The sequence below is a fragment of the Triticum aestivum genome, unplaced genomic scaffold, assembly GCF_018294505.1.
Source record: "Triticum aestivum cultivar Chinese Spring unplaced genomic scaffold, IWGSC CS RefSeq v2.1 scaffold156045, whole genome shotgun sequence".
NCBI lineage: Eukaryota > Viridiplantae > Streptophyta > Magnoliopsida > Poales > Poaceae > Triticum > Triticum aestivum.
The window spans coordinates 3,222-15,166 of NW_025227909.1; the positions used below are offsets into that span (position 1 = coordinate 3,222).

The window sequence follows — 11,945 nt, forward strand, 5'->3', positions numbered from 1 at the left end:
TCGGGTCCCAATGCAAGATTCGCTGCAGATATGCGTATCGGAGGCGCGCGTGGGGCGACAGGGGGCGGCGCAGACGTGCCCGGATTAGACGCGGGGCGGGCAAGCATCACGTCCAAAATTGGCACAGACAGAGAGACAGAGAGAGGATTTTGGGGGTTCGCGGCAGGTCCATCCGCCTGTGTCAAGGCAGGTACAGCGTACGGATCTTTTGATAGATTTGGTGGGCCAGGGGGCGCCGCACCACCATCATGATGCATGGGGTGGGCCATCTGTGCATGCGACGTAGGGGGGGCGTGGTGCAAATGTGTGAGCGAGGTGGGGTGCGGAGTCGTGCGGGGCTGAAGATGCAGACGCTCAAATGGGCCAAGAACGGAGTCTGATTGAGGGGGCAATGTAGGGTAAGCAAACTTAGTGTAATGATGGAGAAAACGACTGCAGTGTGCAACGGCTTGCTCGAGCTGGTCAAAGAGGAATATCCGAAAACCTTCGAAGTCTATGGACCCTAGACTGAGAATTTGAATTTTTATAGATCGGGATAGGACGCCCGACTTGTACACATGCTCATGAACTTTGACTGCTAGAAAATCTTGTTTGACCGAAAAGCAGTGGTTTAGGGCAGATTCTACTAATAGTTCATTAGGTCTAACTTTAATAGGTAGGAAGGTAACCCAAAACAAATGCGTGTGATGGGTATACTTAGCATGTGGTGTAAGCTGGCAAGAGCGAATAACATTAAGCATACGGTAGAAAAAGCTTATACCCGGCCGTTGACGACGCTCCTTGGAGAGAACAATAGTTGTGGACGCAGTTGGCAGCAGTGCAGGATCTTCTGCCGCCGGCGAGGAAGGCGTAGGCCCATTAAACGATGGCAGGGCCGTCCCCGGTGGAGAGCATGGAACACGCCCCGTAGGAACAGGCCAAGGGAAGCGGAGCAGGTTGCCCAGCTTATGGAAGTCGCCCATGGAGGCGATGAGCGCGGCAACGGCCGGCGAGGCCACAGTGAAGGAGAAGCAGGAGTCTCCGTCGTCTGTGACGTTGAAGTGGTGGTGGGTGTCGCCGAATAGGCAAACTAGGATGAGACTCATCGTGGTGGCGTCGAGGGTGAAAGGGAACTGAATGACACGTACATACATGCGGCATCCATGCGGGTGGTGTGGTGGACGCTGGGAGACGAGCGAGTGACATTATGTCCAGGTTACGTGCTCAAAGTGAAGACCGAGATCCTCTGGAATTTGGAGCAGTTGAGCCAACGGCATGCATGTGGCATTGTGGGGAGGAGAAGGTGGGAGCGGGGGCAGGGTTCTCAAGAAGGAGAAAGAGTAAGCGCGGGTGCGAAGTATGGATTGTGCGAGGATGATCTCTGCTATACGTGCAGAGGCCACATGGAAGCGATAAACGAGGGGAGAGCATTGGACAACGAAGAAGTCAGCAGCAGCACCGCCAAGAACCGCCTGGAGCAGGGCGGCAACGGTAATGGCGTCAAGGCGGCAGTTGGAGTAGTGGAAGATGATGTAGAGCGGCGAGGCGAGGTGGATGGCGGGGGTGGTGATGGAGAGGCGGAGGAAGTAGGAGGCATCATCCTCGAACTCCAAGCCCATGGCATTGCCACAACCCAGGAAGCAGCGGAGTGCAACCTGGCCAGCTTTCACGTACGGCGGGTCGAAAAAAGGCGATGGTGGAGGAGCTACTGTGGGGAGGAGTGCGTCGAGAGGATTGATGGCTAGGGTTGTTTCCGGCGATGGGATGGCCGGAGAGGTTTTGGTGGGTGTCTGGTTCCCCTCCGGCGAGGGGGAGGAGGAGGGTGGAGCGGGAGCGAGAGCGAGAGCGAGAGCCATCTTCACTCGAGCTATCGTTGGACGGACCCTAGGACTGGGAGTAAGCATGCTCTCTGAAAGATGCACAATCTATACTTACGTGCCATTTTGTTCGAAGTGTTGTTTGGTAATGGAACATGTGTTTTTCTTTCTCCGTCCTGAACTGCAAAAAGCATGAAGTTTAAGATCCCTATATATGTTTGGTTGTGTGATCTATCGAACTGTGATGGCTGGATTATGATTTACAAGTGCTTAGTTTATTTGGTTGGGTCTTTCCTTATGTGTCTGCAAGATGTATGCAACCTGGGTTCACAGCTCACATTTGGTGTGTGTACGTACCTGACTTCAGTTTATAAATGACGTTACACCACTGGCTTATAAAATGAAGTCACAGCTAGCTATTCGTAATTGGCTGGGATCACGGCATCCAATGCTTTAGGGGAAATAGATGATAGATCACATTTTATCTCGATGTTCAGCTGCTGTCTCTACCTGGATGTATGGACGCTTTGCACGTCGCCCCACAACAGAGATGAGCTTGTGGCTCTCTTCCTAGGAGCTGCGTCTCAGATGAAAATCCCTTTCACTTCTTTCTAATCGCTGTTACTTACTACTTACTGTGCTGTGTCCTTCGTGTTGCAATGGCGGAAGCCGGTCATGTCGTGGAGAAGATTGCCGTGGAGTTGAAAGTGATGGCAAATTGTCATGGAGTGCAGCCCCTGACCTGGCCATGGGCAGCCCGGCCCGGTCGGCCCGACCTTGTCCATGAGCCGGGCCCGGGCCCACCATATTAGCGCATTAACAAAGAGGCCCGGTGGGCTTTCTACACTGACGGGCCAGGCTTGGGCCTGATTTTTAGGCCCGACGCCCGCCCGGGCCAGGCCGGGCCCGGGCCTATGATTTTGCACCGGGCTTGGTTAGGCCCGGCCCAAAGCCCGGCCCGGCCCGAGGGATGGCCAGGTGTAAGCCCGACAGACAGAGGCGGAGTTGGCTGATAGCCGTGTCCAGTTTTCCTTTGGTGTTGTGAGATGAGAAACTACTTTTCATTTTCGCCGGCCTCGCTAGGTTTGGCTGGTGGTTTTCATTTTCTCATTGTTTTTTTTGTGTGTGTGTGTGTGTGATCAGTCTGCCGCTGTTGCAGAGGGTAGATGGAAGACCTTTTAAAGCTTTCAGTAAAAGCTGGACCTTCGGGTCTCTCATCTAAAACACACCAAATGTATTGTTTTACTTTGTCAGCCGTGCATGTACACTCATCTGGACACTCATTATTCAGAAATTATATATGCCCTCATCGATCATAAGTATAATCCTGAAATGGGAAATTTGTTAAATTGTGGTACCGCTTATTACAAGAAATTTACATATCTGAACAAGAAGCAATGCTCCAGGTTCGTGTGAGTAGGATGTCGCAGCTAGCTGTCCAGTCTGAAGCAGCGGTTACAACACTAGGAACTTTTTCTGGGGTAATTGCTTGCTGGAACTAAATCGCAATCATTAAACTCTAGCCTTCTAATAAACTTTATTACATACAGCAGGATGAATTGATGTATAGATCTTCCAAGGCCTTCGTCATCAATGATCAATGAGGACCGTCTCTCGTGTGGGATGCTGATCCCATGAGGAAGGAGTGTTTATGTTGAAAAAAGACTGCAGGATACGAAGTTGTGTACCTAGCTAGGCGCAGCTAACAAACAATGTACCCTGTACAAGGATCAATTCAGATCATGTACTCCAGTAACTAGCAAGTAGGAGGGGCAGGAAAACAGAGGAGGTTTGAGGAGACGGCGGTGTGGACAGGGGACGAAAACAGAGGAGGCCAACCCCCCTGCTTCTTTCTCAGGGTTCAGGTTTGGTCAGAACCTGCACATTCATGAACTGGATCAGCACCGCAAGTGTGTACTGTAACTAACTTCCTTAAATGCCTGATGAAGTAATGAGTCACCACGAACAACAAGTGATTAACTAACTACCTTTGAAATGGTCGATTACACAGACCCCCTAACAGATGCATCCATCACAGCCGTTGTTTTGATGGAACAACCAAGCTTTGCAAGTTTGAATGCCAACTTCTGGATCCATTGTCAGATGCAGGTTGTTTTTTCTGCAGGACAGGATCCAACTAATGAATGTAAGGTCAGGAATTGAAAACTGAAACTCTGAACTCTGAAGGTTGACAGTGAAACACCACCATATACCAAACCTGCACAAGATGTATGTAGTCGGCAGTTGTTGGGGTGGGGGTACAATGGAATTGGAGTGTATGAACAAATAATCCACCTGTTTCAATATCACATGAAACATATTTTAATTAGCACTGAGATAGATTCAGAAAAAAAAAAAGGCTAAGGAAAAATAGTTGCATTATGCCAACAAGAATGGAGCAAATCACACTGATGGATCAATCACCACATACACTTGAAAGCACACTTGCAACAAGAAATGAACACGGTATGGGAACCCAATGAATCCAAATGGTCAGGATTTTACTTTGAGTTGGTCAACAGGTGAACCTGCCAAGTTGGGAACTGGAAATCTGAAGGACCAGCCTAGTGAAACACCGTGTACAAATAATCTGCATAAGGTGTACAAATAATCAACCTGTTCCAAAATTGCATGAACGTATTTTAGCACTGAGATTTTCAATAAATACAAGGCTAAGAGAATATTCTTGCTTTAAACCAACAAAAATGCTTTAAAACTTTGAGATGCATACCCAAACACAGAACTAATGCTTACAACACAATCTGTGCTATTTAGGACTTACTTGCTCGGATAATTGTTAGTACTTCAGAACTACTGAAGAAAAGAAGTGCTGACTATCTTAAATCAAGGCACCGATTTAATATCTTCTCTGCTATAATATATCAGGTGGTTGAGGGGTGCGGCACGGACAAAGTACCTTTCTGGGACAAAGGATTCAAGTAATTTAGGAGTAGATTCAGAAATATGCACTGACAGAATGGCAAATTATTGCGTCAAGTGATGGCCTGTGCCACGGTGGCGACCACGCACAGGAACCATATCGAGGAGCACCGCTCCCCTCGTCTTTGTCCACATACTCGAGCGTGTTTGCGAGCACGCGGTGACACAGGGCGCCTTGAAGCGGAGTAAGCTGCGGAGGTGTGGCGCGTGCATGGGCCACGAGTGGTCGGCGAAACCACGGAGGATGCGCTCGGCGACGTTGAGTGCGAGCGGCTGCGCGTCCTCATGCTTGCCGGTGCGAGGTGTGTAGGCTGGAGACGTGGGACGGGCCCATGACCATGAGGTTCTTGATCAAGATGACGTGGTCGTATGGGAGCTCATGCACCAAGGACATGTGGTCCATGAACCCCGGCCGCACATATGGCTCGAACCACGACCGTTTCTTGGCAGCCGGCTGGTGCCTCGGCGATACCACAGTTATACACCCACACCACCATGCGAGTCTTGCACCTTGTAGTTCCACTCACACGTGTTCTCAAGGATTTTGGGGCCATCACGAAGCTGCATGCACATGGCAACATTATATGAATATATCATTCATTTTCTCATGCGTTTGTACTGAGCCATGGATGAACTTGATTCAAAACGAGCATAGATTGAGTAGGAGGACGAAAACCAAAAGACTAGTGATCGAGTACCAAAACAAGTGCAAGTTGACTAGGGGACAGCAGCAGTGACCGTGACCATGGCGATGTATTTTGGGATCTTAAAGGCTGATGATCAAACCCTACAAATTCCAGAAGTTTCAGGGAGCTTTTTGTATGAAAAGATAACCACATGCCATCCCCTGAACAGATAGTCCAAACAAACCCAAGTTCATACAGGATAGTCCTAATCTGTTCAGTGATCAATTTGAGTCATTTTTTAAGCTAGTTTCCGTATGAATTTGTACCCACCATGCAAGTTTATGTATCAAGAGTGTAATTAACTCTAGGAAAATATATTCATTTGAACCTTAACAAAAGCCATATCTCACCTCCCTCTTTTCCTTGAATAATTAAGCACAATTAAGCGAACAGAGCACGCTGATTTACATTGTTGGTTTCAGTTTTACCCTTTGCCTTCCCCAACGAATGCAGATAAGAGACATCTAGTCCATCAAATTGGAGCTGGAGATCTGATCTCCCAGATGCATTATGGTAGATGCAGAGCATTTTCGCTGAGCGTCGCAAGGAAATTCTGAAAAAAAACACTTACTTGCACCACCTTGTAATGAACAGAAGCATTATGCCTCTCAGGATCTATCCTCTCTGTTCCATCCCTTCTGCGGCCAAGGAAGAGAAAAAAGAACATTCATCATCTTCACTTCGGAACATGACATGAATGATGAACAACCGTATAGGCTTACCTGCTGAGTTGAGTGCGTGCTCTTGGTTGATCCGAGATGCCAACAAGTTTAGAATGACAATTTGCGAGGCCCCATAATCAATAACCTGGCCAGATGAGGATGGGGTTTTGTGAAGTGAAAACAAAACTGTGCAGAATCTAGCTGTATGAAACCCAAGTATTTCATACACATAAGAGGAAGAAAAATGCATTTAACAGTTTCGATTGAAACTTTCAGTTTGGTAAGAGAGATAAACAGGGATGCCCTGGGCACTCACTCCAGCACAGCTTATAATTATACGATTTTTGTGCTCACCCAATAAATAACATGATATGTGGTAGAACTTAGATTTATACCTTAGAAACACACCAGGTAACCAGTTCGCTTATCATCCAGTAATTTTGACCTTTAGCTTGCTTGTTGCTAGCGATCTGCATTGTTTTGACAGCTTTTTGCTGCAATAGTTGATCTCTAGCTCTTCCAGCGAGGGTGGGAGACCCTCCTTCGGCAGCTGTGATATGCGATGACAACATTCGATCTTCAATGTCTTGAGGGATGGAAGGCTGTGCAGCCCCGCCGGAAGATCTACGAGATCATCACAATAACATAAAAGCAGTTTCTCCAGCGAAAGTGGGAGGCCCTCCTTCGGCGGTCGTGAAATGTGATTACAATTGTAGATCATCAATGTTTTGAGGGATGGTAGGCCGTGCAGCCCTGCCGGAAGATTCAGGAGGTCATCACAATGCATAAATTGGAGATTTTGCAGGGACCTATGGAGCAGAAACGCTCTCTCTTGCTCATCTGTTAGTCTCTCCTCTTCCAAACTATATAGTTCTAGTTGTTGGAGGCAGGTGAGGCCCTTGTAGAATGATGTCATAAGGCGAGATGAATCATCGATAGTAAGACTTTCCAGTCTAGGGAAAATTCCATCTATTAGCTCGTAACTCTCTCCGGCACTTGTAAGTGCCTCGATAGGGGATCTGACTACTCTCAAACACCTGAGGTTCATGGTGGATCGCAAGCCTTCTAGTGTGAGGAGCGAAGTACAGTAGTAAATTCTCAAATCTTCCAACAGCGTGAAGGATTCCAGCTGTAGAAATTCCAAAGTTGAGTTCTCATATAATGCCAAAGACCGGAGGGTTCCAAGTGATTCCATGCCGTGTAATGCAGCGAGCGATTTGCAGGAGTGCAGTGTTAGAGACTTCAACCTTTGGCTATGACGTACTTCTAAATCTTTGAGGCAAGTATGGTTATTCGGAAAGCAGGGCTGCAGGGTTTCCTGGGAATACATAAATAGTGCGATTTCACTAAGTGATTGCGGGAGGAGCAATCTTTCGTGCACCAAAGATGAGAACAGCTCGGGGCATTCCCAAATTTGTAGATACTCAAGGGAGGTAAATCCAACAAAGCCTTCTCTGCTCCCATCGAATGTTAGACTAGGGCATTCACGAATAGTTATCTTTTTAAGAGAGGAGGTGATGTTTAATGGAACGCACCACAATCCATCTTGAGCCGAGCTTGCCGACAGATCATTTTGATATCCTGATGATGAGGCCTCCGAGGCTAGGATAAGATTCGACTGACTGTTTCCTCCCCCTTCAATCCGTAACTCTGTCAACTTTGGACAGTCATGTATCACCAATTCCTTCATGGCAGGCGCATGTCGAAGCATCAGAGACAACCATTTCCCCGTTATTCCACATGAAACAATACTGAGACTTTCAAGATATGGCAAGGCATTATATTCTGCAGCTATCACGTCTTCATGTGTGTGCGGTGACAGAATATCTGAAGAGAAGAGTTTTGCGCAATTTTCTATGCTCAAACTCTCTAGAGATACCAGATGAGAAAGACTTATTAGTGAAATAGACACCAGATTCTTGCAGCCTTTTATTTCCAAGTGTTTCAGGTCCCTCAAATTATGAAATGCCAAGATTTTGTCGTCCAGTCTAATCACACCAGAAGACTCACCCAAAAGACAGTTTGGCCTAATTTCAAACGTTTCCATGGAAAAACATTTCATAGTCAGAAACGTTGAAACTCTTCTGATTAAAAGCTCAGAAAATGCAGTTGAAGGCCGAAGAGGGGCCAATACTTGCAAGTGAGGACAATCGCAGATTACGAATTTCGTAACACTGGGCAACCATGCATTATTCTCCATTTTGAAGCTATGATGTTTCTCAAGCAAATTAAACATCTTAAGTGCAGGGCAACCTCGGATTTCCAGTACCCTTAAACTAGAGTTCATATCTCCCAGAGAAGTGCAGAAACAGTTCTCCAAATCTGGCATCTCAACTAAAACTAGCTCCTCCAATGATGGAACTGATACTTCTCTTACTTCCTCCATATTGCTCAACTTCAACCTTGTAAGAAACGGAAACCTTTCCAGACATGGAAGTATCCAGCCTTGTCCACAGTTCTCTAAATGAATTATCTGCAAAGAGGTAAGCCAACCATCTAATATTTGATGGGAAAACTTGCTCTTAACTTGAGACGGTGAACCCAGCTCAACATGAACGGCCTCAAGTTTTAGATACCGAAGATGTGTATGATTTACCCAACTACACATGAAGGAATGAGAATCAACAGATGTTGCAGACAAATGAAGCACTCGCAAATGATGTTCCTTTTGGAATACTTCTTTGAAAACTTTGAAAAAGAAAGAGTCATACTGCCCAATTAACACCAATGTCCTCAAGGTTTTCACTGATGTAAATGCAATACGTATTTTTTCTTCAAACTTCTCACTACGAGATATGTTGTGGGTCTGATCATCCGTAAGATATACAAAATCAGTTAGTATTGAGAAATGATGTACATGTGGCAATATTTCATTGCAATATATACCATCTATTGTTGAACACTCTGCTCTGGAAACAACCCTGGCCAAATCATGCATAAGACCACTAATTGCATATGAAGTTTGTGTACCCAAACAGATGACTTGTTCAATTTCTTCAACCTGTTCAAAGAAACCCAGGTTTACCAAGTCAGTTAGATAGGACTTCCCTATCTCCTCCAAACACTCACTTGAACTATCACGCTTCACAAATCCCTGTGAAATCCACATATGAATTAACTCCTCAGCGGGAAACTGATAATTGTATGGGAATATAGAACAATAGGAGAAGCATTGTTGTAAATGGAAGGGCATCCCGTCGTAGCAAAGCTTCAAAGCAGGCATGATGCCGCTAGTGAGCTGCAGGGATTTCCAATATTCATTCCTCAGATTTCTAGTCCAATGTTCAATGCTAAGATGCTCTCTTAATATTGATCCGGCAGTTTGTGCCGCTAATGGGTTTCCTTTTAACTTTTGAACTATTTGTTGTCCGATGTCACGTAGACTTTCTTCCTCTTTGTAGTTCTCATCACCAAATGCACATACTTTAAACAGTAAATAGAAATCATCTTTTCCCAATGCGCTTAATTTAATTGGTTCAGTTGTTCCTCTTCTTTTTGCAAAAGATGGTTTTCTAGTTGTCATGAGTATCAAATTGTTGTTTGCACCATCAGATGTAAAAGGAGCCAATAGCTGGTCCCATCGGCTATCATTTCTATCATCCCAGACATCATCTAAAACCAGTAGGACCCTCTTTGACTTGATATTACTCTTCAAGACCTCCTGAAGCTTGGCAAAGCTGCAAAGCCCTTGATGTATTTCCCGAGACACAAAATTTAGCATCTCCCTTGTGAGTCTCACTTCATCAAACATATTAGATACCCAAATCCATATCCTGAGATCAAATTGATTTCCCACTGCTGGATCATTGTACACAACTTGAGCGAGAGCTGTCTTCCCAACTCCTCCAATGCCTACAATAGGCACAACAGTGACACCAGCAGCTGATTTGTGTTCTCTTATCAAATTGATGATGAATTTCTTCTCTGCCGCTCTCCCATATATTTTTCTTTGAACAAGATTTGATGTTCTGCGGCATGGATCATGTGTTGTACTCCGAGATTTACTTAAAGTTGCAGCAGAGTCTAAGCCAAGTATCTCGAGAATCCCTCTCAAACCCCCTTGGATGCCTTGCAACTGATTAATTATCTCTTGTAACCTGCTGGAAATTTCTTCCTTGTTCCAAGGGTTTGTGTTATCTGTGGTGACTTGTGTTGAGTCATGATCAATTCTCATCCTTTTACTTCTGGATGGATTACCAATTGTTCTAGTACCATTGCCTATGCTACAATAAGAAAGAAATGGTTCATAAGCGGATGGTGTGAATGAATTAAAATAATAAGAAGGGATACATATGGATGCGGATCTAGTAATGTTCTAGCTTTTATAAATTAATTAGACAATATCCTAAATGAAAAAACTGAGAGATTGATATATCAAAAGAGGGTGGCTTGCCCCAAAAAAAGTAATATTTAGATGATCCATCAAATAGAATCATAGATAGATGATCCATCAAATAGAATAATAGATAAGTTACAACCGCAAAAGTGCTCCAATGCAAAGATGTAAACATGAATGAATCGTCCTAGAGTAGCTCATAAAGAGAATTTGGTTGTTCTTGGATCTGTAAAACCTACCTTGAGGAAGGTTCTTGCTGTTGGTGACTTGCCATTTCCCTACAACCAGCACTCTTGATATGCCTGCTCAAAACTCCTGTCCCGTTTATAGTCTTACACTGAACTACGCTTTGACAATACTTACATTTTGCCTTCTCAGGGTTTCCATTACCATCTCTTATAACCACAAAATGGTCCCATGCCTTGGAGCGTTGCCTCTTCCCACGACTGCTACTTGTTGGCAGTATATCAGCATCGACCATCAATGTCGAAGCAGCTGTGCCATAAATAAGAGAAGTATTAGCATGATCCCATTAATCGTGAACTCGCTGCCTCCTTTACATTTAGGAACAGAGCCTTGCCAAAAGGTTATAGGTTCAGCGAAATAACGCTCCAGGCCTCAAAAGACAAGGTTTTTTTTTAAGTCTTTTTGCCGGTGAAACTAAACAGGACACGATAGTTTCAACAAAACGCTAGTAACTCGTACAAACTGACCAAAACATGAACAAAACTACTCCCTCCGTCCCATGAAGAAGAGCATTTTTTACCACTAGATTTCACAACGGCATCTGCATAGGCTATTTCTACACCACTAACCGAAGAAGGAAGCTCGGATAAATTCTAATTCCACCATACATGAAGCGTTTCAGCAGAACACTAACATGACCAAAACACTTCACAGCGGCATCGGGTATTTCTACACCACCACCTGAAGAACTGAGCTCAGTTCAGATAAAATCTGATTTAACTGTATTTTGCAATAGAGACTGATGACAGCTGAAGTAATCTGCAGGTGGTAGGCAGGCTTACCCTGTTTTAGCCTGTGGTAGTCGAGGTCGTCGACCACGTTGGCCGCATCATAGAGAACCTCCTTGAGATCAGCAAGAGATTCAGCGAGTGGCTCGTTGCCGAGCTCCCTGCCGTCAACAGCAGAGACGACCACGCGGACTCCCTTGATTGCAGACGTGAGCCCTTCGATTTCTTCCGCGAGGCCGGCCTCACGGACCCAGGGATCAGGGGGCTTGCCGATCAGTGGGCTCGACAGGATGGACTGTGCTAGCCATCCGATCCCGGCGGCCTCCATCGGCAGATCCGGCGGAAGGGCTCGTGAGCGGCCGGCCGTGGCGTGGAGTGGAGAGACGGAGGAAGCAAAGCAAAAATTGCAGGCAGGGGTGCCTGAGACGAGAGCTCAGCGCCACATATAAACTGTTAACGGGCTAAATGGCCACTCTGTATACATGGGCTGGGCTATGGCCATAAGCAAAACCCTCAACAACAACAAATGAAGGTCCACCTCATTTCAAAAA

At 45.7% G+C, this 11,945-nt stretch overlaps 1 protein-coding gene and 1 long non-coding RNA gene across 2 annotated transcripts; both read right to left on the reverse strand.

The window, feature by feature from the left end:
• Positions 1–3,445: 3,445 nt before the first annotated feature.
• On the reverse strand, positions 3,446–4,052 carry LOC123172895 (uncharacterized). Its single transcript, XR_006485772.1, has 3 exons — positions 4,015–4,052; positions 3,785–3,915; positions 3,446–3,674 (listed from the first exon to the last, which is right to left on the reverse strand). It is a non-coding gene; the product is annotated as an uncharacterized lncRNA (long non-coding RNA).
• A 2,459-nt stretch (positions 4,053–6,511) lies between these two features.
• LOC123172896 (putative disease resistance protein RGA4) lies at positions 6,512–11,722 on the reverse strand. Its single transcript, XM_044589787.1, has 6 exons — positions 11,442–11,722; positions 10,660–10,893; positions 9,728–10,307; positions 9,068–9,658; positions 8,808–8,890; positions 6,512–8,684 (listed from the first exon to the last, which is right to left on the reverse strand). The coding sequence occupies exons 1-6, from the start codon at positions 11,720–11,722 to the stop codon at positions 6,512–6,514; spliced, it is 3,942 nt and encodes a 1,313-aa protein (XP_044445722.1).
• Between the last annotated feature and the right edge of the window lie 223 nt (positions 11,723–11,945).